Source organism: Ranitomeya variabilis, chromosome 1 (genome assembly GCF_051348905.1).
Source record: "Ranitomeya variabilis isolate aRanVar5 chromosome 1, aRanVar5.hap1, whole genome shotgun sequence".
In the NCBI taxonomy this organism is placed as follows: domain Eukaryota; kingdom Metazoa; phylum Chordata; class Amphibia; order Anura; family Dendrobatidae; genus Ranitomeya; species Ranitomeya variabilis.
In genome coordinates this window covers 606,929,475-606,954,359 of record NC_135232.1, presented here as the reverse complement: position 1 = coordinate 606,954,359, position 24,885 = coordinate 606,929,475, and the positions used below count along the sequence as shown (strand labels likewise).

The 24,885-nt window shown below is 44.7% G+C and overlaps 1 protein-coding gene across 2 annotated transcripts in view; it reads right to left on the bottom strand.

The window, feature by feature from the left end:
* The window catches only part of LOC143770417 (Fc receptor-like protein 5), a 160,831-nt gene that overhangs the window by 27,800 nt on the left and 108,146 nt on the right, over nt 1–24,885 (bottom strand). Inside the window, exons 13-17 of one of the 2 annotated variants that reach the window (XM_077260034.1) lie at nt 24,184–24,453; nt 20,651–20,938; nt 20,244–20,546; nt 20,022–20,162; nt 7,942–8,002 (exon numbers count right to left, since the gene is read on the bottom strand). In XM_077260034.1, coding sequence (XP_077116149.1) covers nt 7,942–8,002; nt 20,022–20,162; nt 20,244–20,546; nt 20,651–20,938; nt 24,184–24,453 — 1,063 coding nt within the window. The remainder of the gene's footprint in view (nt 1–7,941; nt 8,003–20,021; nt 20,163–20,243; nt 20,547–20,650; nt 20,939–24,183; nt 24,454–24,885) is intronic. The other variant, XM_077260042.1, reaches the window with a different exon arrangement.

The window sequence follows — 24,885 nt, the reverse complement described above, 5'->3', positions numbered from 1 at the left end:
CAGGAAGTTTAAATAGCAACATCCCAGGCCTAACGAATCAGGTGAGCACCAACCTGGTAGAAGACAATCCAAGTGCCAAATCACTAGTGACCACAAGAGGGAGCCAAAAAGTATAGTTCACAACACCTGACACAGGGTTAACAAGGTCTTTTCTGCATGATCCACTGAATTAGGTTCATCATACAATAACCCTAGCGCCTGAAAAAAGGTGTCTACATTGAGCAAGACTGGATTCCCAGACTCCAGGGAGAATGCCCAGTCCTGAGGATCGCCACGCAGCAAAGAGATGACAATTTTAACTTGCTGAATGGGATCACCAGAGGAACGAGGTTTCAGAGCAAAAAACAGTTTGCAGTTATTTTTAAAGCTCAAAAACTTGGACCTGTCCCCAAAAAACAAATCAGGAATAGGAATTCTAGGCTCCAAAACTGGAGTCTGGACAATATAATCGGAAATACCCTGTACTCTTGCAGCAAGTTGATCCACACGAGAAGCCAGTCCCTGAATATCCATGACCGCGCCGAACTCCTGAACCACCCAGAGTTTAAGAGGGAAGAGAAGACAAAACAGACTACAAAAAAAAAATGGCTCAGCACTTCCCTTCTTTCGAGATGCATTTAACTCTTTGTGGCTTGTTGTACTGTTATGATCTGGTGGCCAGGAGCAGCATGGATGAGCTCTGGAGAAGGTGGCCTCTATACTGACCGCAGACCCTGAACTTAACACCGCAACTAGAAGTAGCCGTGGGATGTTCCTGTCACTCCCTAGACACCTCGTCACAGCCGGAGGACTAATTACCCCTAAAGAGAGAAACAGGAAAACTATCTTGTCTCAGAGAAAATCCCCAAAGGAAATACAGCCCCCCTCAAATATTGACTGTGAGAGGAGAGGGAAATTACACACGCAGACTGAAAACAGAATTAGCAAAAGAGGCCACGCTAACTAGAAAGAAAAGACAAAACAGAGTACTTTGCGGTCAGTATTAAAATACTACAAAAATCCACCACAGAGAATACAAAAATCTCCACACCTAACTAAAGGCATGGAGGGTAACTCTGTAACTCCAGAGCTTCCAGCTTGGCTGAATAAATCCTTACACAGACAAAGCTGGACAAGAAAAAACATAGCAATTCAATGAGCTATAAAGTCCACCGCATGTGGACTGCAAAAACAAAGCCAGGACTTATCTTTGATGATTTGGACAATCCAGCAGGAGAAACCAAGCAGAGATGTGAATCCTCCAGAAAACCATGGACAACTGGCACTGACTAAAGAATCTAGCCAGAATAAGTAACCCAGTCAGAATTGGTAGTAAGTGAAAGCACCTGATAACTGCTGAGATCAGCAGCAGTACCACTTACAACCACCGGAGGGAGCCCAAGAGCAGAATTCACAACACATGTCCCAACAAGATTGCGACGTCAGCAAGGAGGTGGAGGAGTCATGTTTTGGGCTGGAATCATGGGGAACCAGCTGGTAGGGCCCTTTAAGGTTCCTGAAGGTGTGAAAATGACCTCAGCAAAGTAAATAGAGTTTCTGACTGACAACTTTCTTTCATGGTCTAAAAAGCAGAAACATGCCTTCAGGAACAAAATCATCTTCATGCATGACAATGAATACCTCTGAGTAATTGGCTGCTATGGGCATAAAAGGAGATAAACTCATGGTGTGACCACCATCTTCCCCTGACCTCAACCCTATAGAGAACCTTTGGAGTATCATCAAACAAAAGATATATGAGGGTGGGAGGCAGTTCACATCAAAACAGCAGCTCTGGGAGCCTATTCTGACTTCATGCAAAGAAATACAAGCAGAAACTCTCCATAAACTCATAAGTTCAATGGATGCAAGAATTGTGAAGGTGATATCAATGAAGGGCTCCTATGTTAACATGTAACTTGGCCTGTTAGGATGTTTTGGAGTTAAATAGCTTTTTTGTTCAGTGAATGTGACCTCCTAAGGCCGGCGTCACACTCGGCGTAAGACAATGCGGTACGTTTTTTACGTCCGTACTACGGCCGTAATACGGAGAAATGTTCCCAAAATAGTGATCCGTAGTCAGGGTGTGTCAGCGTATTTTGCGCATGGCATCCTCCGTATGTAATCCGTATGGCATCCGTACTGCGAGATTTTCGCGCAGGCTTGCAAAACCGACATCTAATGGATTTACAGTTAGGTCCATATATATTTGGACAGAGACAACATTTTTCTAGTTTTGGTTATAGACAATACCACAATTAATTTTAAACAAAACAATTCAGATGCAGTTGAAGTTCAGACTTTCAGCTTTCATTTTAGGGTATCCACATTAAAATTGGATGAAGGGTTTAGGAGTTTCAACTCCTTAACATGTGCCACCCTGTTTTTAAAAGGACCAAAAGTAATTGGACACATTCAATAATTTTAAATAAAATGTTCATTTTTAGTACTTGGTTGAAAACCCTTGGCTGGCAATGACTGCCTGAAGTCTTGAACTCATGGACATCACCAGACGCTGTGTTTCCTCCTTTTTGATGCTCTGCCAGGCCTTCACTGCGGTGGTTTTCAGTTGCTGTTTGTTTGTGGGCCTTTCTGTCTGAAGTTTAGTCTTTAACAAGTGAAATGCATGCTCAATTGGGTTGAGATCAGGTGACTGACTTGGCCATTCAAGAATATTCCACTTCTTTGATTTAATTAACTCCTGGGTTGCTTTGGCTTCATGTTTTGGGTCATTGTCCATCTGTAGGATGAAACGACGACCAATCAGTTTTGCTGCATTTGGATGGATCTGAGCACACAGTATGGCTCTGAATACCTCAGAATTCATTCGGCTGCTTCAGTCCTGTGTGACATCATCAATAAACACTAGTGACCCAGTGCCACTGGCAGCCATGCATGCCCAAGCCATCACACTGCCTCCGCTGTGTTTTACAGATGATGTGGTATGCTTTGGATCATGAGCTGTTCCACGCCTTCGCCATACATTTCTCTTTCCATCATTCTGGTAGAGGATGATCTTGGTTTCATCTGTCCAAAGAATGTTCTTCCAGAACTGTGCTGGCTTTTTTAGATGTTTTTTTTAGCAAAGTCCAGTCTAGCCTTTTTATTCTTGATGTTTATGAGCGGCTTGCACCGTGCAGTGAACCCTCTGTATTTCCTTTCATGCAGTCTTCTCTTTATGATAGATTTGGATATTGATACGCCGACCTCCTGGAGAGTGTTGTTCACTTGGTTGGCTGTTGTGAAGGGGTTTCTCTTCACCATGGAGATTATTCTGCGATCATCCACCACTGTTGTCTTCCGTGGACGCCCAGGTCTTTTTGCATTGATGAGTTCACCAGTGCTTTCTTTCTTTCTCAGGATGTACCAAACTGTAGATTTTGCCACTCCTAATATTGTAGCAATTTCTCGGCTTGTTTTTTTCTGTTTTCGCAGCTTAAGGATGGCTTGTTTCACTTGCATGGAGAGCTCCTTTGACCGCATGTTTACTTCACAGCAAAACCTTCCAAATGCAAGCACCAACACCTCAAATCCACTCCAGGCCTTTTATCTGCTTAATTGAGAATGACATAACGAAGGGATTGCCCACACCTGTTCATGAAATAGCCTTGGAGTCAATTGTCCAATTACTTTTGGTCCCTTTAAAAACAGGGTCGCACATGTTAAGGAGCTGAAACTCCTAAACCCTTCATCCAATTTTATTGTGGATACCCTCAAATGAAAGCTGAAAGTCTGAACTTCAACTGCATCTGAATTGTTTTATTTAAAATTCATTGTGGTAATGTCTATAACCAAAATTAGAAAAATGTTGTCTCTGTCCAAATATATATGGACCTAACTGTATGTGCTCAAATGTTTGGGAAAACATATATACAGTATATATATATATATATATATATATATATATATATATATATATGTAATTGAGACACATATATATATATTCTGTATTTATATTTCATTCAGCGCGATATCTGTGAACAGCCGGTAATTCAATTGCCGGCTTTTCATTTCTCCTGCACAAACCCGACAGGATATGAGACATGGTTTACATACAGTAAACCATCTCATATCCCCTTTTTTTTTGCATATTCCACACTACTAATGTTAGTAGTGTGTATGTGCAAAATTTCAGCGCTGTAGCTGCTGAAATAAAGGGTTAAATGGCAGAAAAAATTGGCGTGGGCTCCCGCGCAATTTTCTCCGCCAGAATGGTAAAGCCAGTGACTGACGGCAGATATTAATAGCCAGGAGAGGGTCCATGGTTATTGGCCCCCCCGTGGCTAAAAACATCTGCCCCCAGCCACCCCAGAAAAGGCACATCTGGAAGATGCGCCTATTCTGGCACTTGGCCACTCTCTTCCCACTCCCTGTAGCGGTGGGATATGGGGTAATGAAGGGTTAATGCCACCTTGCTATTGGAAGGTGACATTAAGCCAGATTAATAATGGAGAGGCGTCAATTATGACACCTATCCATTATTAATCCAATTGTTGGAAAGGGTTAAAAAACACACACACACATGATTTAAAAGTATTTTAATGAAATAAACACAGCGGTTGTTGTAATAATTTATTGTTCTCGCAATCCATCAGGAACACCCTCGCTTGGAAAAATAATAAACGCACAAGATACATACCTTCTGGTGAACCGTCTCGTCCCACGAAGTAATCCATCTGAAGGGGTTAACTAATATTACAGGCAGGAGCCCTGCTAAATGCAGCTGTGCTCCCTGCCTGTAATCCCCGGCGAATGAAGGAAATGTAGGTCATTGACCTACATTTCCTTCAGTCGCGGTGATGCGCCCCCTGGTGGATGTCCTCATATGACCTGGAGCGTGGGAAAAAGTTCCCAGGCTGCAGTTCATGAGAACATCCAGCAGGGGCGCATCACCGCGACTGAATGTAAGTATAGATCACTGCTTTCCTTTCAGCACCCGGGGATTACAGGCACGGAGCACCTCTGCATTTAGCAGGGCTCCTGCCTGTAATATTAGTTAACCCCTTCAGATGGATTACTTCGTGGGACGAGACGGTTCACCAGAAGGTATGTATCTTGTGCGTTTATTATTTTTCCAAGCGAGGGTGTTCCTGATGGATTGCGAGAACAATAAATTATTACAACAACCGCTGTGTTTATTTCATTAAAATACTTTTAAATCATGTGTGTGTGTGTTTTTTAACCCTTTCCAACAATTGGATTAATAATGGATAGGTGTCATAATTGACGCCTCTCCATTATTAATCTGGCTTAATGTCACCTTCCAATAGCAAGGTGGCATTAACCCTTCATTACCCCATATCCCACCGCTACACGGGAGTGGGAAGAGAGTGGCCAAGTGCCAGAATAGGCGCATCTTCCAGATGTGCCTTTTCTGGGGTGGCTGGGGGCAGATGTTTGTAGCCGGGGGGGGGGGCAATAACCATGGACCCTCTCCTGGCTATTAATATCTGCCGTCAGTCACTGGCTTTACCATTCTGGCGGAGAAAATTGCGCGGGAGCCCACGCCAATTTTTTCTGCCATTTAACCCTTTATTTCAGCAGCTACAGCGCTGAAATTTTGCACATACACACTACTAACATTAGTAGTGTGGAATATGCAAAAAAAAAGGGGATATGAGATGGTTTACTGTATGTAAACCATGTCTCATATCCTGTCGGGTTTGTGCAGGAGAAGGAAAAAGCCGGCAATTGAATTACCGACTTGTCACTAATACCGCTGCGTATTTCTCGCAAGTCACACTGCTGGTCCGTGTGGAATCCGTATTTTTCTCGCCCCCATAGACTTTCATTGGCGTATTATTTGCGCAATACGCTGACAAACGCAGCATGCTGCGATTTTGTACGGCCGTAGAAAGCCGTATAATACTGAACCGTAATATACGGCTAATAGGAGCAGCCCCATTGAGAATAATTGTGCCGTATGTAATGCGAGTTTTACGGACGTAGTTTCTGCGCTCTTACGTCCGTAAAACTCGCCAGTGTGACGCCGGCCTAATGCTGCAAATTCCACAAATGAGCATTTTCAGTTCTTTAAAACATATCAAATGTTTAGAAATACTACTGTGCCTAATAATTTGGAACAGTGCATTTTGAGTTTTTATTCATTTTGGAGATTATACTGTTATCATTGGGAGGTTTCTTCAATAAAATTCGATGTATACTCTAACGGGTGATGACTTTTATTAGACTGACTGTCATTTGCACTGACCATTTAGGAAAATCCAAGAAAAAATGTCATTTGCATAATAATTTGGAACATAGTGTAAGGTTTTTATGTTTGCAAGCTGTCACACACTAAAAGACACTTTTTATTGCAAAAATTAGTTTTTACATCACTATATTTGGAGAGGTATAATTTTTTCATATTTTGGCCGACAGAGTCATACGATGGCTTGTTTTTTGCGGGATGAGCTGGCGTTTTGATTAGTACCATTTTCGGGCACATGACATTTTCTATTCTGATTTTTGGGAGAAGACAGAATGAACAAACACAAGCAATTCAGGAATTGCTTTTTGTTTTTTTTATACCGTTCTGCGTGTGGTAAAATTGGCAAGACCGCTTTATTGTTCGGGACAGTGCGATTACAGTGATACCTCAATTATATAGTTTTTTTCTGTTTTGGCGCTTTTACACAATAAAAACTTTTATAGAAAAAATAATTATTTTTGCATCGCTTTATTCTGAGCTTTATAACTTTATTTTTTTCTGCTGATGGACCTGTATGGCAGCTTATTTTTTGCGGGACAAGGTGACATTTTTGGCAGTACCATTTTTATTTACATCCGTCTTTTTGATCGCGTTTTATTGCACTTTTTGTTTGGTGGTATGGTGATAAAGCATTGTTTTTTGCCTCATTTTTTATTTATTTTTTTTACGGTGTTCACTGCGGGGGTTAACTAGTGGGATAATTTTATAGAGCGGGTCATTACAGACTTGGTGATACAAAATATGTGTGCTTTTATTGTTTTTTTATTTACATAAATAAATGTATTTATTGGAAAAATATTTATTTTTGTCTTTATTTAGAGATTTAAAAAAAATATATATATATTTTTACTATTTGTAAAAATTGTATTTTTACTTTTTTACATTGTACCAGTATGGGACATCACTGTATTATATTAGATTGCTGATCTGACACTCTGCATTGAAGATTATTAGATCAGCGATCTGACGGGCAGGGAAGGAGGAATACCACCTGATATTTCCTGATGAAGGGGGCATGAGACCCCTGAAACGCGTTGAATAAAACCACTGTGAATCAACTATACTCTCCTGAAATTCATCTTAGCGGCAGCGCGGAAATTTAACTACAAATCTCCTTTTGAAGACATTAATTTCTCTGGTCGGTGAAGACCTGTGGATCTGCAGCAGCCGCTATCTACATGCTCTAATCTCATCCTAACCAGGTGAGCAAATTTGGTGTATATTCTCCTCTATGTAACGTGGATAAGACCCTATTGCGCTTTTTGTCTCCCCATTGTTTTGCAACAGCATCTACTCTCAGCAGGAGCTCACAAGCCACCTTCCCTGCAGGAGCCAGAAGGACCCCGCGGCCATCTTGGAGCCGGGGGTCTGCATGGAGACAATCAGGACAAAGTGATCTCATCGCGTTGTCCTGATGGAAGAGCACAGGGTTGGGAATTCTCTAAGTCGCTCTCACTGACCGTGGCATCTGAGGGGTTAAATGCCTGCAATCGGTGCTAGCACCAATCTTGGACGTTGCTGTGAGGTGTCAGCTGTCACATGCATACAGCTGACACCCGCCTGCGATCGCCGCGGTGCTCAGCGTGAGGCCGCGCGATCATGCCACCATAATAGTACTTGCGGGAACGCACCTCTCGCAGAGCAGTACTAGTACAGCGCATGTCGGGAAGGGGTTAATTATTAATTTGGACGAAAGTAGCTTCAGAAGAGAAACAACGAGCCATTTTAATGTTAAAGCAATAAGTACTAACCTCTCAATGTTTTCCATATTTTCCATGAGAAGAACCTTATCTTCAACCTTTTCCGCGGACACTGGAGATCAATAATAGCATAAAATGTTACTATGAATAAACTTCTCTACAAAAAAGATACACACCTGCACACTATAACATGGTGGCAAAGCTAGATCAGAAGATGTAAGTTTTTACTCAGGAGGAGACTTAAATTCTTGAACTTCTCCTCATTGTCCCATCAGTCCACTCACTCTGTGGTTAAGAGGAAAGTCCTGGTGGTTAGTTCCAGGTCACCTAGCCTCTCTATCTACCCCTCACCATCAGCCCAATGATTTGCCACATAGACACATGTAACAAAAAGCCATGAGACCTCTGGAAAATTAGTGTAGGATGTGCCATTAATGAGGAGAAACTGCCATCTGCTGGCCAGCTGAAATCAAGCGGAACCAAAGTCTGCAGAAAGATTTGCAGGAAGAATGACATTTTGTGCTGGACCGGATCAGGTGACCCTAAGTAAGAACTTCCCTGATTTAAAAGTCCTGCACCGCACCATTAGAAGAGTTGGCGCTAGGGAGTCTCAGCAGGCTTCAATAGACTACGTCAGGAAGAGACTTGCGGCCTAGCGGGAAAACCCGATGACCCCTGCTAGGGCCAGAGCTTCGAGTGAGAACTCCTGTGGTGACTCCCAAGACTGAGCGCACCACTAACATTAAGTAGTGAAAGACTTTCTTGCTTATTCAAAACCTGTTGTGATTCCCTAAACTGTTAAATTGCATTTCTACTAACACTAATTGTTACTGTTGTATATAAATCCCATTATATCAATCCTTGGCTGCTTCCGCCTCATGATCTCTTCTCGTTGCATCCAGGCTCCTGCATTTGGCGTAGTCAGCAGGATGCAACTTTCAGACACAGAGATGGCGGACCAGTCTGTGAAAGAGCACAGCAAGGGAAATATAACCTTGGGGGGAAATGCTCAGCAACCTTCTCAAGTTCACAGGGAGCAGCGTGTCACTGTGGGACTTGGGTAGAAAGGCTGAAAAGCATGCTATGTATGTATCTCCTAACCTCTTCTGTTCAGGCCAAATAAGCCCTCCTGACTAGTGTTGAGTATTCCGATACTGCAAATATCGGGTATCGGCCGATATTCGCTGTATCGGAATTCCGATACCGAGTTCCGATATTTTTGTGATTGATGCGGTTTTTGATGCTGTTTTTGATGGAGTTTTCGTTTCCATTTTTTGACCGGTTTTGATGCAGTTTTTGGAAATAAACGGAAAATGTGCATGATTTGAATGGAAACATGCATGAAAAAATGGATTCGGAGGCCTGATTCATCATTTCACATCTCATTTTCATCCGTTTTTTGCTGGATCCGTCGCTGTGCATTTTTTCGCTGGACAGAAAAACCGTTCCTCTGTATGTGTTTTCCGTCCGGCGGGAACAGCTTTTTTGACGGATCCTGCAAAAAAATGGATGAAACGTGTGGCCATCAGACGCAATCCGGGCGCTAATACAACTCTATGAGAAAAAAACGGATCTGGCGGAAAAAAACGGATCCGGCGGAAAAAACTGATCCGGTGGAAAAAAACGGATCTGGCGGAAAAAAATGGATCCGGTGGAAAAAACGAATCTGGTGGAAAAAACGGATCCAGTGGAAAAAACGGATCCAGTGGAAAAAAACGGATCCGGTGAAAAAAAATGGATCCGGCGGGAAAAAAGGATCCGTTTTTTCCAAAACTCACCGGATTGTGCCTGACTGCAAAAACCTGATGTGTGAAAGCAGCGAGATATATGGATAGATACATCTATGTATCTATAGATATATTTATCTATAAATATATCTATAGATAGATATATCCATAGATAATTGAAAGGCCGATGTTTCTAAGGCTACTTTCACACTTGCATTTTTAGCAATCCGTCGCAATCCGTCGTTTTGGGAAAAAAACGGATCCTGCAAATGTGCTCGCAGGATGCGTTTTTTTCCCATAGACTTGTATTAGCGACGGATCGTGACGGATGGCCACACGTCGCGTCCGTCGTGCAACGGATCCGTCATGTTTTGGCGGACCGTCGGCACAAAAAAACGTTCAAGTGAATGTTTTTTTGTCCGTCGCGTCCGCCATTTTCTACCGCGCATGCGCGGCAGAAACTCCGCCCCCTCCTCCCCGGACTTCAGAATGGGCAGTGGATGCATTGAAAAACTGCATCTGCTGCCCACGTCGTGCACAAATTTCGCAACGTGCGTCAGTACGTCATCCCGACGCATAGCGAGGACCCATACCGACGCAAGTGTGAAAGAGGCCTTTATGAGCGTTGAATTTAAAAAAACAAAAACAAACAGAATAAAACGGCGTGGGCTCTAGCGCAATTTTCTGCACCAGAGGGGGAAAGCCGATGGCCGGGGGCCAATATTTGTAGCTTGCTATGAATATCAGCCCGCAGCTGGCTGCCTAGCCTTTACTGGCTATTAAAATAGGGGGACAGCTAACATAGAAAAAACTCAGAAAAAATACATACAATGAGATACGGCCTTCCCAAAACCCTGTCTGATGACAAATGCACACTTAGCAGGATGCAGCAGGCCTCCACTGATAAAGGCTAGGAGCGGCACAGGTGCAAACTACTTGATATTTTTTCTGAGTTTTTTCTATGTTAGCTGTTTTTTGATATTAGTGGTAGGACCCGCAATATTATGAGGACCCTTGACGTTGTGTTGCAGGCTTACTTTATTTTGGCCAAAATATTAAACCAATACCTCATATAGTGTATGTGTTTATCATATGCATACATTTTTTTGCACTATATCATATCCTTTTTTGCAGGATGTGGCCAGGCCTCTTTATGTTGGTTAGGTTTTTCTGGGGCGTCTGTCACTGTGTGCTGCATATTATAGTGCTGGGCAGCCCGCCTGTTAATACAAGGGGCGTCATTAATAGGTTGCATACCAGACACTGTGCACCACACTTATCAGTGTGACTGGCGTCCTATGTGAGTTATATCAATGTGCATTTTTTCTACTACGCAGCCAACCCTTGCAATGTTTGGAGGGTGAGGGTGGTTGTTTTTATCAAGTAGTTTGCACCCGTGCCGCTTCTAGCCTTTATCAGTGGAGGCCTGCTGCATCCTGCTAAGTGTGCATTTGTCATCAGACAGGGTTTTGGGAAGGCCGTATCTCATTGTATGTATTTTAAAATAGGGGGACCCTAAAAAAATGACGTGGGTCCCCCTATATTTTATAGCCAGAAAGGCTACGCAGACAGCTGCGGGCTGATATTCATAGCCTAAAGAGGGGCCATGGATATTGGCCCCCCCGGCTACAAATACCACTCTGCAGCCACCCCAGAAATGGCGCATTTGTAGGATGCGCCAATTCCGGCACTTAGCCCCTCTCTTCCCACTCCCGTGTAGCGGTGGGATATGGGGTAATAAGGGGTTAATGACACCTTGCTATTGTAAGGTGACATTAAGCCGGGTTAATAACGGAGAGGCGTCAATAAGACGCCTATCCATTATTAATCCAATAGCAAGAAAGGGTTAATAAAACACGCACACATTAGGAAAAAGTATTTTAATATTCTTCATTTCACCATACTTACCATACTTCAGCGCCTGCAAAAAACGTAAAATAATAAACTGTATACTACCTGTCCGCCGTAGTCCAATTAATAACGAGTGTCCCACGACGATCTCCCCTATAGAACAGTGACATCGGGTGATGTCACTGCTCTATAGGACCCTCAGTGACACACTGACAGGAGACAATGGCTCCTGCAGTGCATCACTGAGGTTACTATAGTTCAAAGTCTCACTTTATGGCAATTGCTGCCTGGGAAAATTGCTCATACAGCAATGCCATAAGTCAGACTAGGGACTTTTTTTTACAGCGGCGGAGGAATACCTTCCTCCATCATTGTGTTTCTGGGACCCCTAGAGAGCGGTCGCAACAGCTTTTGCTGCCGTTCTCCACGGGAGATCGTCGTGAGACACTCGTGGATTTCTGCGGACAGGGAGTATATTGGTTGTTTGTTTTTTTCATCTTTTTTACAGATGACACTGGCTTCTGGGATCAAAATGACAAGTAATGGTGAGTATGAACTCTATGTTTAATGTACTGTATGTATGTCATGTATGTAATGTATGAATGTACTGTATGTAGTATGTATGTACTGTATGGAGTATGTATGGAGTATTTTTTTTTTTCATTCAACACATTAGCCGGATGATGGGACTACTACTGTCCCATCATTGGCTAATGTGTCAATCACTGTCAGTGTAGCAGGCATCGTCTTCGACTTGTAGTCCCATCGGACGATGCCCACACTGAGACACCCTGCACGCTGCACAGACACCCCGCACGCTGCACAGAGAGCCGCACGCCGCACAGAGACACCCCGCACGCCGCACAGAGACCCCGCATGCCGCACATAGACCCCGCACACTGCACAGAGACCCCGCACGCCGCAGAGACACCCCGCACGCCGCACAGAGACACCCCGCACAGAGCCCCAGCACGCCGCACAGACCCCAGAGAGCCCCAGCACGCCGCATAGAGCCCGGGCAGGCCCGCATACAGCCCCGGTAGGCACGTACAGATCCCTGGCAGGCCCGCACAGACCCCGCCCGCACACACAGACACTCACATGTCCGCCCATGCACCGCCCACACTCTTCTCCCCTCCGGAACAGGATGTAGAAGGACAGAAAGGGCTTATTTATGTTCCGGTATTTGTGTCCCATTGACTTGCATTGGTATCGGGTATCGGTATCGGCGATATCCGATATTTTTTGGATATCGGCCGATCCAATCCGATACCGATACTTTTGAATATTGGAAGGTATCGCTCAACACTACTCCTGACCCTTGATGGGGAGGCCTGGCAGAAGATTATGTACCGCTCACTTAGTGATTGTGACACTGTGGAAAATTTGCTATAAATCTTGGAGGATATGCATGGTTACACCACAGACCTAGAGTACCTCCGAATGCGGTTGTTCCAGCAGGTCCAAGGGGAAAGTGAGATCATAGCTTAGTATGTTAATGCATGTTAAAGCTTTGCAGGAAGTGACAGCCCATATCACCAAGAAGACCCAAGACAAATGACTGAGGCGCTTGGATGAGGCGCTGCGGCACCAACTCATTGTTTGACTGAAGGATGCCTCTCTGAAGCAGATCTTAAAGGAACGCTTACGCCTGAATCCTGGTCTTGGCTTTCTTGAGCTTGGGGCCGAAGCTAGAGTCTTGGCGAGAAAGACCCCTGTTCTCACCACCGCGGTTACGCTTCAGTTAACACGTACTGAGCTCGACTTGGTACAGGAGATGCATCAAAAGATTAGGGACATTCGAGGTGAGTTGTGCAGCATCAAGGGAACCCCTGATGCCATCGCTCAGGCTGATCCCCCAACCTCACGTGAGAGGAAGTCAGAGATGGAAAGTTGCTCCTTACAGACTTCACCGCACCACATACATAGCGCATCAGTGGAACACAAGCGAGAGTGTTGGACCTGCAGTGGAAGGGGGCATATTTCAAGAGACTGTGTGAATTGAGAAAGTAGGAGATGGGGGCACTCATTAAACTAATGTACCCCACTGTTGTGGAGCATATGTGAAACCCCAGGAGTCCATTTGCCGCAATGGGGGTGATGCCATGCCTGGAAGCAAGAAGGGATCCCCTTAGCAGATAACACTGACATGCAACACTTTTCTGACTCCTGACCAGAAGGGGGAGCTCTAAATCCAGTTTCAGGGGGAGCTGCTCTATAAGTTCTGGCCTGGAGGCGGGGTTAGTCAGTTAGTCAGAGAGCAGACAGAGAGGAGAGAGGAAGTCAAGGCGGAACCTGAGGATTGGAGCTGTAGATAAGCTCACCTTAGGGCTAGAGAACTGGACGCTGGAGTCCGTGGTTGTGCAGGTACTGAAGTCCCAGCAGCTAAATCCGGAGGGCAGAGGATTGCAGGTCTCCTGGCCCATCACAACATCTGAAGGCACAGTAGCAAATGAGAGCCTGGAGCCATCACGAAGGAGTGACACCTGCAATAGGCTCAAGCTGCCTGCCATACAGACAAGGACTAAAGAACAAGAAGGAGCAGAGGACTGAGCACAGCTTTAGGCAGCAAGGACCTCAAAATACAGCGCAATAGGGAGGCCTACTCTGAACTCACCTGGTTAGGTGGATCCCAAATTGCTTCCAGGCTGCCCGGATCTCCATAACCATCTGTAATCAGTGCCATGGACTGCGCCACAAACTGTGAGTAAAAGTGTGGAAACTGCACCCTGCTGTGTCCTCAGAGTTATTTATTGCACCATCCACTCTGCACTACAATCATCACTATTATCTTTCACATCATAAGTGCTCTAGGACTTAAGGCCCCGTCTCACATAGCAATTTACCAATGATCACGACCAGCGATACGACCTGGCCGTGATCGTTGGTAAGTCGCTGTGTGGTCGCTGGGGAGCTGTCACACAGACAGCTCTCTCCAGCGACCAACGATCAGGGGAACGACTTCGGCATCGTTGAAACTGTCTTCAACGATGCCGAAGTCCCCCTGCAGCACCCGGGTAACCAGGGTAAACATCGGGTTACTAAGCGCAGGGCCGCGCTTAGTAACCCGATGTTTACCCTGGTTACCAAAAAAAACAAACAGTACATACTCGCCTTTCGGTGTCCAGGTCCCTTGCCATCTGCTTCCTGCTCTGACTGAGCCGCCGTACAGTGAGAGCAGAGCGCAGCGGTGACGTCACTGCTGTGCTCTCACTTCTCACTGTACGGCCGGCAGTCAGTGAGAGCAGGAAGCAGACGGCAAGGGACCTGACGGACATCAGAAGGCGAGTATGTATTGTTTGTTTTTTTTACATTTACGCTGGTAACCAGGGTAAACATCGGGTTACTAAGCGCGGCCCTGCGCTTAGTAACCCGATGTTTACCCTGGTTACCAGTGAAGACATCGCTGGATCGGTGTCACACACACCGATTCAGCGATGTCAGCGGGGCCTCAACGACCAAAAAAAGGTCCAGGCCATTCCGACACGACCAGCGATCTCGCAGCAGGGGCCTGATCGCTGGTACGTGTCACACATAGCGAGATCGCTATGGAGGTCGCTGTTGCGTCACAAAACTTGTGACTCAGCAGCGATCTCGCTAGCGATCTCGCTATGTGAGACGGGGCCTTTAGCTCTACCTGTGGAGAGCTGTACCAACTCTGCTGCCTCACCATCAGCCCCAGCAGTCTCTTTAAGCAGCGTCGGCTATCCCTTGCAGAATACCACAGGTGGCATCACAAACAATTCCCCTATAAAGTATTCCCCTTTCATTACATTGACTCTTTTATTGGATGCCCAGGGCGACGGACCGGGTCACTTCTGCCGTGACACATGAACCGGCCCAGTACCGAGTATCCCCACGGCCCTGGCGGGGGCTCGAGTCTCAGAGGGTGGAGGAGAAAATTCTGAGGATAATTTCTCCAAGAGACCCATTCACAGAGTTTTCCTCAAGGAAAGTTTGGCAGGTTGAACAGTTATTACAGTGATATTGAAGGGTGTTTGCACAACATGAAGATGACTTTGGGTGCACTCAGGCTATTCAGCATGAGATCCCTATGGGAACCACTGCTCCCATTTGAGAGTGTCCCACCTCAAATGTACCAGGAGGTGAAAGAACTATTGGCCCACATGCTGTGCAATGGCAAAATCTGTGAGAGTCAGAGTTCCTGGGCGGCCCCTATTGTGTTAGTTCATAAAAAGGACAGTACCTTGAGGTTCTGCGTGGACTATAGGAGGCTGAACATGTGCATCGTATGGGACTCTTATCCCTTGCCCAGAATTGAGATGTCTCTATCAGTATTAGGAAAGCCAAATATTTTTCCTCACTTGATTTAGCCAGTGGCTACTGGCAAGTACCAGTGGCTGAGAAGGTCCACCTGAAAACAACCTTTGTCCTCCCATTTGGCCTGCTCGAGTTCAACCGGCTGCCTTTCAGGCTGACAAATGCACCAGGAACCTTTCAGCGGTTGATAGAAAGATGCTTGGGGGACCTGAACTTTGAAGCCACTTTGATCTTTTTGGATAACATAATCATCTATTTTGCCACATTTGAAGAGCATCTTCACTGGCTAGAGCAAGTGGTGGAGTGGCTTCAAAGACACGGATTAAAAATTAAGCCCCGGAAGTGTCACCTATTCAAGTGGGAAATTGAATACTTGGGACATATCGTGTCTAGTGCAGGAGTTTACCTCACTGCAGAGAAGGTGGCTGTGGTACTGAAGTGACCCACGCCCATTGACCTGAGAGAACTGAGGGCTAGCCGGATACTACAGCAGGTTCATAAGGGACTTCGCCAAGATCGCGGTACAACTCAATGAGTTGTTGCAGGGCACGGCTGGGGTAGACAAACGTCAACCCATTCAATGGACCCATGGCAAAAAGAAGCATTTCAGGCATTGAAGATTATATTGATGGATGCCCCAATCTTGGCCTACGCTGACGTCTCGCAGTCGTTCTTGCTGTACACTGTTGGAAGCTTATACGGACAGGGCCATATTGGCTCAGGTACAAGAAGGAAGAGAGAGGGTGATCGCATATGCCAGTAGGTAACTGAGAGACGCAGAGAAGAATCCGGACAGTTTGGTCAAATGGGAGTTGCTGGCACTGGTATGGGCCATGACTGAGAAATTTGGGATGTATTTGTTGGAGCCAGAAATACACTTGCGGACGGATAACAACTCCAAGCTCACCTAGAAAATACAAAGCTGAGAGCGCTAGAACTGCAGTGGGTCACAAAGATGTCTAAATACCAGTACAAGATCTCCTATCAGTCCAGTCTAATTCCCATAATACGCATGCAGATGCCTTGTCCTGAGTCTCCCAAGTCAGACTGAAGACAGACGTAGATGAAGAGTTTGAGGATGATGGGATCCCAGATTTCAGGCGGTTTGTCACCACTCTAGTAACCACTCAGGATTCTATAGAAGAGCCAAAATCCACTCAGATTCTTGGCCAATCAAGGGACAAGTGGATATACCTGCAATGGTCTGATTCGCAGCCTGCAAGGCTGAGGAAGTTGGTCACTCTGGGGCAAAGGCCTGATCAAGACGCTAGGGCTGTTTCACCCCCAAGTACCCTGCAGATCAGTGGGAAAGGCTCTTCCTGAAAGATGGCCTGCAGTGATGAAGGATTCAACTCACTCTAGAGTTTGATGTTACCTGGCAAGTAGTGGCTCCAGAAGCGCTGATAGTCCAGCTAGCTAAATAACCTCATGAGAGGGGTGTCCACTGCTGTGTAGAGAAGACCTTTCAGTGGCTGTAACAACTGGTGTACTGGCCTCACCTGTGGCAGGGGGTCGAATGAGATTGCATAAGATGTCGCCGGTGTGAGCTGAACATATCCACGGAACAGAAGCCTCATATTCAGGCTATCCAAACCTCTGCATCTTTGGAGGTCCTGATGATCGACTATCTGATGATCGGTACTTCATACAATGGCTTCGGGTATTGCTTGGTAATGAATGATCACTTCACCAAGTTCGTGGTGGTGACTATCACCAGGGATCAGCCAGAGCCATCTGTCAGGACTTCATTAGCATACTGTATATGGATGCCGGATTCAAATTCACTATGACCAAGAGGCCTGCATCCAGGGGCGAGTGATGGATGAAATGTACCATATCTATGGAATCAACAAATCCTGGACCATGTCATATCATCCACAGGGGAAAGGGGCCTGTGAGTGCTTCAACCGAACCCTATTGCAAATGTTGCAGATCATGGAAGAGGACAAGAAGATGAAGTGGCCCGAATTCATGTCTGAGTTGATGTGGGTTCACAATAATCGAGTCCATGCAACTACCGGTTACACTCCTTACATGCTGATGTTTGGCCGAAGCAACCGAGAGATCACTGAACTGGAGCTGGAGGCAGCAGATTCTTGTCCGGGAAGTAGTCCAAGTGCCTGGATCCGAGAACACAGACACCGACTTCAGACGGTAAAGAAGCTGGTTGGGCAGAAGTTTCGGGAAGTTGGACATTAAAGTCGATCTCCGATGTCAGGTGGACAAATTCAGCTAGGGGACCGTGTGTTTGTATGGGCCAAACGACCCGGGAACAAGCTGGATCATCATTGAGAGGCTGTACCCTACTGAGTGGTGAGAAATATTCACCCAGATAACTCAGTCTACGAGGTTAGATCCGAGAAAGATGAAGCTGTGGCACCTGGGGTGTTGCACAGGAATATGCTGCGACCCTGCTCTTCTGAAGCAGAGGACCATACCAAGGCAGGGCCCCTAACAGAAGTGGCTGAGGTGCCACAAAGAGGAGTCTTAGAGGAAGAATGACTTGCAGGGCCGATGAGTTCTCCGGAGTTGAAATTGCCGCTCTTGAGTAGGACAGGAAATGAACTGGGTGTCAACTTACCAACTCCAGTGCTTGAGTACCCCAAACGCGCCTCTGCAGGAAGAGCTCCGCAGGACTGAGCTGGCCAATGCTGGTATTCTCCCTAATCGGTATGCTCAGGATGAATTGGTCTGGTCCCAGATACAGAAGAAAGGCTCAGAGGTTTGCACAACTGTTGGCTGAACTCTGCCTACCTGTGGGGAAACTTCAAACTCAAAAGAATTCCACTCCATGGAGGACTGGTGAGCAGAAAGTGTGAGGAATGTGACAAAAAGCCATGAGACCTCTGTAAAATTAGTGCAGGATGTGCCAATAATGAGGAGAGACTGTCATCTGCTGGCCAGCCGAAATCGAGCAGAACCAAAGTGTGCTGGGAGATTTGAAGGGGAAATGTCCTTGTGTGCTGGAATGGACTCTCAGTAAGGACTTCCCTATCCCTGATATAAAATGCTGCACACCCAACCATGAGATTTGACATCAGGGAAGAGAGCAGGGCGGACGTGCTCCTGAGGCACCACTAAGACCAATGTGGCAGACCTCAGTCGGAAGTCTGTGCTACCCAGGTGTCTCGGAAAATTGTCCTAAGTATGGCTTACACTGGTCAGAGCTGGACTCTGCACCCTGTGCTGGTCAAGCCTCCAAGGCCCAACTATATCTGTCAAGAGCTGAGTCCTGGTCCTCTCTGTCCAGAGCCTTAGAGACTTCCGACAATGGCCAAGCCGAGAGGAGCCGTGCAGCAACTGCGACAGGAGAGGCACGCCTGTGATAGATAAGGAACAGTGCGAGTGAGCAGGGCCATCACTTTCAGCTATCACCTACGGTACCGGGGTCGGCTGGGACTAGGATTACAGGTTGGGAAGGGGCTGGCTGGTGTGTGGGAGTCTCAGCAAACTTTAATAGACTACATCAGGAAGAGACTTGCGGCTTAGGAAAACCCGGTGACCCCCGCTAGGGCCAGAACTTTGAGTGAGAACTCACGTGGTGACTCCCAAGACTGGGCGCACCACAAACTTTAAGTAGTGAAAGACTTCCTTGCTTATTTGAGACCTGTTGTGATATACTGTTAAATTGCATATCTACTAACACTAATTGTTTAAAAACTACTGTTGTATATAAATACCATTATATCAACCCCTGGCTGTTTCCGCCTCGTGATCTCTGCTCATTGCATCCAGACGCCTGCATTCCCCTGGCACTATATGTGGTCAATATATACATTTATATACTCTCCTAATGGTTCCTTGCAATCCATTAATATTTCTGGGCCTTGGTCAGTGCCATAACACTGCCCCTATGTCAATATCAATCCCTTCTTAGATCCATGGTGATGCCAGACATTTTTGTATGGGGTTTTCATAAACCAGTCTCCATTTTGAAACAGGATATTCCTAAATTTGTGCCAAGGTTGTTTGCGACACATTCGGGATTATTTAAGACAGTGATGCCACAAGAGTAAAAAAAGGCATAAGTAGCAAGGAGAGAGCTTCCCATAGGGTTAATTGATGATTTGCCAACAAGGGCAAGAACCAATATATAAGGGGAGATAAGAAACCCAAAGAGGAGAAAAGGGGGTTACTCCACCTTACAAATATGTTGTCTAGATGGGGATGATGTCTTCTAAAAGGTGGTCTTTTGGATAGGTTTTATTCGGTATGTCCTGGTGAAGTAATATTTATTTACACCCTTAAAAAAATATATATTTATTCACTTACCTCTGGTGATGTGTGGTTTTCTTTGGAGAAATTGAGGCTTTACTATCTTGTTCTGATACTTATAGACAACAATAGAGAAGAAAACGAGAGACGCCAACACAAGGATAATAAGCAATGGTTTCACGTATGAGCCACATTTACCTATGAAATAAGCCAAGATTAAGAGAGTTGATTGGTCCCCTATAATCTGCTACATTCTTAGGCCATCAGTAGAAGACTTACTTGACATTTTTAAGGTCAGAGTATTACTTTTTGATACCAATATTTGTCTAGAAGAGATGTCCTTCTCCACCCTACATTGGTATGATCCTTCATGGTGGACTTGGGCAGACTTTATATGAAGCACTTTGCCCCCTTCCCTGAACTCGTATGTAGATGTGTCTTCTTTCAAGTGTTGTTCGTTGTGTAGCCAAAAGAAGTGGGAACCATTGCCTTGAGCCAAAGAACAAGTAAAGGTGAAACTGTCTTCAAACGTTAAGTCGAGGACTTTCTTGTCGGTGCTGAGGAAGGCGCTACCTATCGGTTCTGTAAGAGAAATGTTAGTGATCGCTTCATTACGCTTCTTGGGGGTACAATACAAGACATTTGAGTAATGTCTTTCAAATCTTATTGGCCATCGTGACTCTTACCTATGACAGAGACCGTCAGCTTATTACTCTCAGTGGAGGAGAAGTGGTTGCTGACTTTGCATTGATACAATCCGGAGTTATACTTCTGAAGAGATCTGATAAAGAGTACCTTTCCATCTTGTCGGACTTCATAAGACTCACTGCTCACATCAATCTGCTTCATATTGTGCAACCATGTAAATGAAAGAGAGCTACCTTTAGACACAGAGCACGTGATTGTTACATTACTTCCAACCAACATCTTGGGGTCTTCTGGATCAGCTCTGATTTTTGCACCAACCACTTTTTCTATAAAAAAAAATATATATATATATATTTCACCCATTCCTTCATATGTTGCAATCAACTCAAGTATTCTACAGGTACTTCTCACAAAACTAGAATATCTCAAAAAAGTTAATTTATTTCAGCTCTTCAATACAAAAAAGTTAAACTCATTTATTAAATAGATACAGGAAAGATATATATCTTGGTACCGTGTTAGCCAGTAAATAGAAAAATATTTAGAACTAGATGGTAGCCTGATTCTAACGCATCGGGTATTCTAGAATATGTATGTAGTTTATTTATGAAGATTTTAGAATAATACATTGAATACACAGGTTTCGGCCGGCCGCGACCATTTAGCTGGACTGCGCCTGTCGATGATTGTTCGCAGCCGGCCACGTAGTATATAGCACAGCCACGTAGTATATAACAGCCCACGTAGTAAGTAGCACAGCCACATAGTACATAGCACAGCCACGAAGTATATAGCACAGCCACGTAGTATATAGCACAGCCCACATAGTATATAGCACAGCCACATAGTATATAGCACAGGCCATGGAGTGTATAACAGCCCACATAGCATATAACACAGCCACGTAGTTTATAACAGCCCACGCATACAGTATATAACACAGCCCACGTAATATATACCACCGCCACGTAGTATATAGCACAGCCACGTAGTATATAGCACAGCCCACGTAGTATATAACACAGCCCACGTAGTATATTGCACAGCCCACGTAGTATATTGCACAGCCCACGTAGTATATTGCAAAGCCCACGTAGTATATTGCACAGCCCACATAGTATATTGCACAGCCCACGTAGTATATTGCACAGCCCACATAGTATATTGCACAGCCCATGTAGTATATTGCACAGCTCACATAGTATATAGCAATGTGGGCACCATATCCCTGTTAAAAAAAGAATTAAAATAAAAAATAGTTATATACTCACCTTCCGTTGGCCCCCGGTTCCGATGCTCCTCGCGCGCTCCGGTCCCAAGAGTGCATTGCGGTCTCATCTCGCGAGATCGCATTGCATGGAGCAGTCACCGGGGCATCACGAGGAGAGGGAAAGGCCGGTTCTGGATCCGAGGGGCCGACGGATAGTGAGTATATAACTATTTTTTATTTTTTTAATTATTTTTAATATTAGATCTTTTTATGCACATATTTATTTGTGCATAAATATGTGATTCTTCAGAATTTCTTTTAGTCTTTGCCTGATGAAGAGACCTGTGTAGTCTCGAAAGCTTGCAATTTGTTACCATCTTTTCAGTTAGCCATTAAAAGGTATCAACCACTGAGGACTCTCAATTCTAATTATTAAATAGAGTCATTACAAATGGAGTGATCTATTTAAAGTGTTTATTTCTGTTAATGTTGATGATTATTGCTTACAGCCAAAGAAAACTCAAAAGTCATTATCTCAGTAAATTAGAATTAACAAAAAACACCTGCAAAGGCTTCCTAAGCGTTTAAAAAGGTCCCTTAGTCTGTTTCAGTAGGCTCCACAATGATGGTGAAGAATGCTGACTTGACAAATGTCCAGAAGGCAGTCATTGACACACTCCACAAGGAGGGTAAGCCACAAAAGGTCATTGCTAAAGTAGCTGGCTTTTCGCAGAGTGCTGTATCCAAGCATATTAATGGAAAGTTGAGTGAAAGGAAAAAGTATGGTAGGAAAAGGTGCACAAGCAACGTGGATAACCGCAGCACTGAAAGGATTGTTAAGAAAAGGCCATTCAAATATTTTAGGGAGATTCACAAGGAGTGGACTGCTGTTGGAATCATTGCTCCAAGATCCACCACACACAGACGTATCCAGAAAATGGGCTACAAGTGTCGCATTCATTGTGTCAAGCCACTCAGGACCATTAGACAACACCAGAAGCATCTTACCTGGGTCAAGGAGAAAAAGACCTGGATTGTTGCTCAGTGGTCCAAGATGTTGCTTTCAGATGAAAGTAAATTTGCATTTTATTTGGAAATCAGGGTCTCAGAGTCTGGAGGAAGAATGGAGAGGCCACAATCCAAGCTGCTTGAGGTCTAGTGTGAAGTTTCCACAATCAGTGATGGTTTGAGGAGCCGTGTCATCTGCTGGTATAGGTCCACTGTGTTTTATCAAGACCAAAGTCAGCTCAGCCGTCTACCAGGAAATTTTAGAAAACTTCATGCTTCCCTCTGCTGAGAAGCTTTTTGGAGATGGAAATTTCATTCTCCAGCAGGACTTGGCACCTGTCCACACTGCCAAAAATACCAATACCTGATTTAAAACAACAGTATCACTGTGCGTGATTGGCCAGCAAAGTTGCCTGACCTTAACCCCATAGAGAATCTATGGGGTATTGTCAAGAGGAAGATGAGAGACACCAGACCCAACAATTCAGACAAGCTGAAGGCTGCTATCAAAGCAACCTGGGCTTCCATAACACCTCAACAGTGCCACAGGCTGATCGCCTCCATGCCACGCCGCGTTGATGCAGTAATTGATGCAAAAGGAGCCCCGACCAAGTATTCAGTGCATTTCCTGAAGATATATTTCAGTAGGCCAACATTTTGGATTTTAAAATAATTTTTTCAAGCTGGTGTTATAAAGTATTCTAATTTCCTGAGATAATGACTTTTGGGTTTTCATTGGCAGTAAGCCATAATCGTTAACACCTGAAATAGATCACTCTGTAATGACCCTATATAATATATGAGTTTCACTTTTTGTATTGAGTAGCTTAAATAAACTTTTTGATGATATTCTAATTTTGTGAGAAGCATCTGCATATATTTTCTAAGTAATTACCCTACTCACACCTCCTACTCATACACCTAAGATCAATCCTGTCTCTAGCTGTAAGGCAAACATCTGCACCAGGAACCTCCCCCCACTGCAATGTCTCTGATTAGAAACTAGGAATGTTAAGACCCTTCCCCTAAAAAAAGTCCCACCCCTCAACTGTCTGTAAGCTGAGATTGTAAGAAGGGAGGACTGGAGTGGACATTGTCATGATGTCATGGGGCTTTGCCAATGCCAGAGTCACCCAGAATGACAGTCTGAGGGTGCGGGATGAAGAGTAGACTGACTACTAATAGGTCACTGAGCCTGGTAAGCGTCGGAGGTGCCCAGATTGCTGTAGAAGGGATGCTGGAAGCATGAAGTGAAGACTGCAATGGAGGACCTGGCTGGATACCAAACTTGTTTGCAGAGTCTAGTTAGTGTCAGAAGTTTGCAGGAGGCCCATTATGATGCACATTGATTACCTTCAACCATAATGTAACTGGTTTTGCTGTATCTGATGATGCGTCTGCTGGAGTCAGCCAATTCACACCAATATTCTCCAGAATCGCTGTCCTCAGCGAAGGAAGTGCTAACATATCCATTCCTTAAAACTTTGCCATTCTTGTACATGGTAATCGTCACACGTGAAATGCTTCTTTTTGGATTAACTACATAGTCACATGTTACAACCATTAATTCCCCAAGCTGAATAGTTGTAGGATTTACCAACACAACAGGAGTGGCGAAAAGCTCTAAAATGAAGAATTGAACAATAAAAATATATCATTTGTATGTGTATATTAATATATATCACATGAACATGCGTATTTTTACCTTGAGGACAAAGTACTTTTACCAGACATACCTCTACATTTCCCACTTCTTTCAGACTATTATACAGTAGAGTTAAATGACAGTTTTTGCAGCCACCACAAGGGGAGCTGAGGAGCTTGAATAAATACATACTGAGCTCTGCCAAGGGGTAGCTTAAAGAACTACAGAGTTATTTGGAGATTTGCATCAAAATAATGGAAGATGAACACTGAATGTTGAGGTTTCTTCTTCAATTTGGGTGAACAATGTGATCTTTGCACTCAAGATTTGGAGTGCACTCCAGGTTCCAGGCCACCAGCATTAATAGTTACCCCTGCATCTTGGTATAAAAGGGTATTTACACTGAAAGA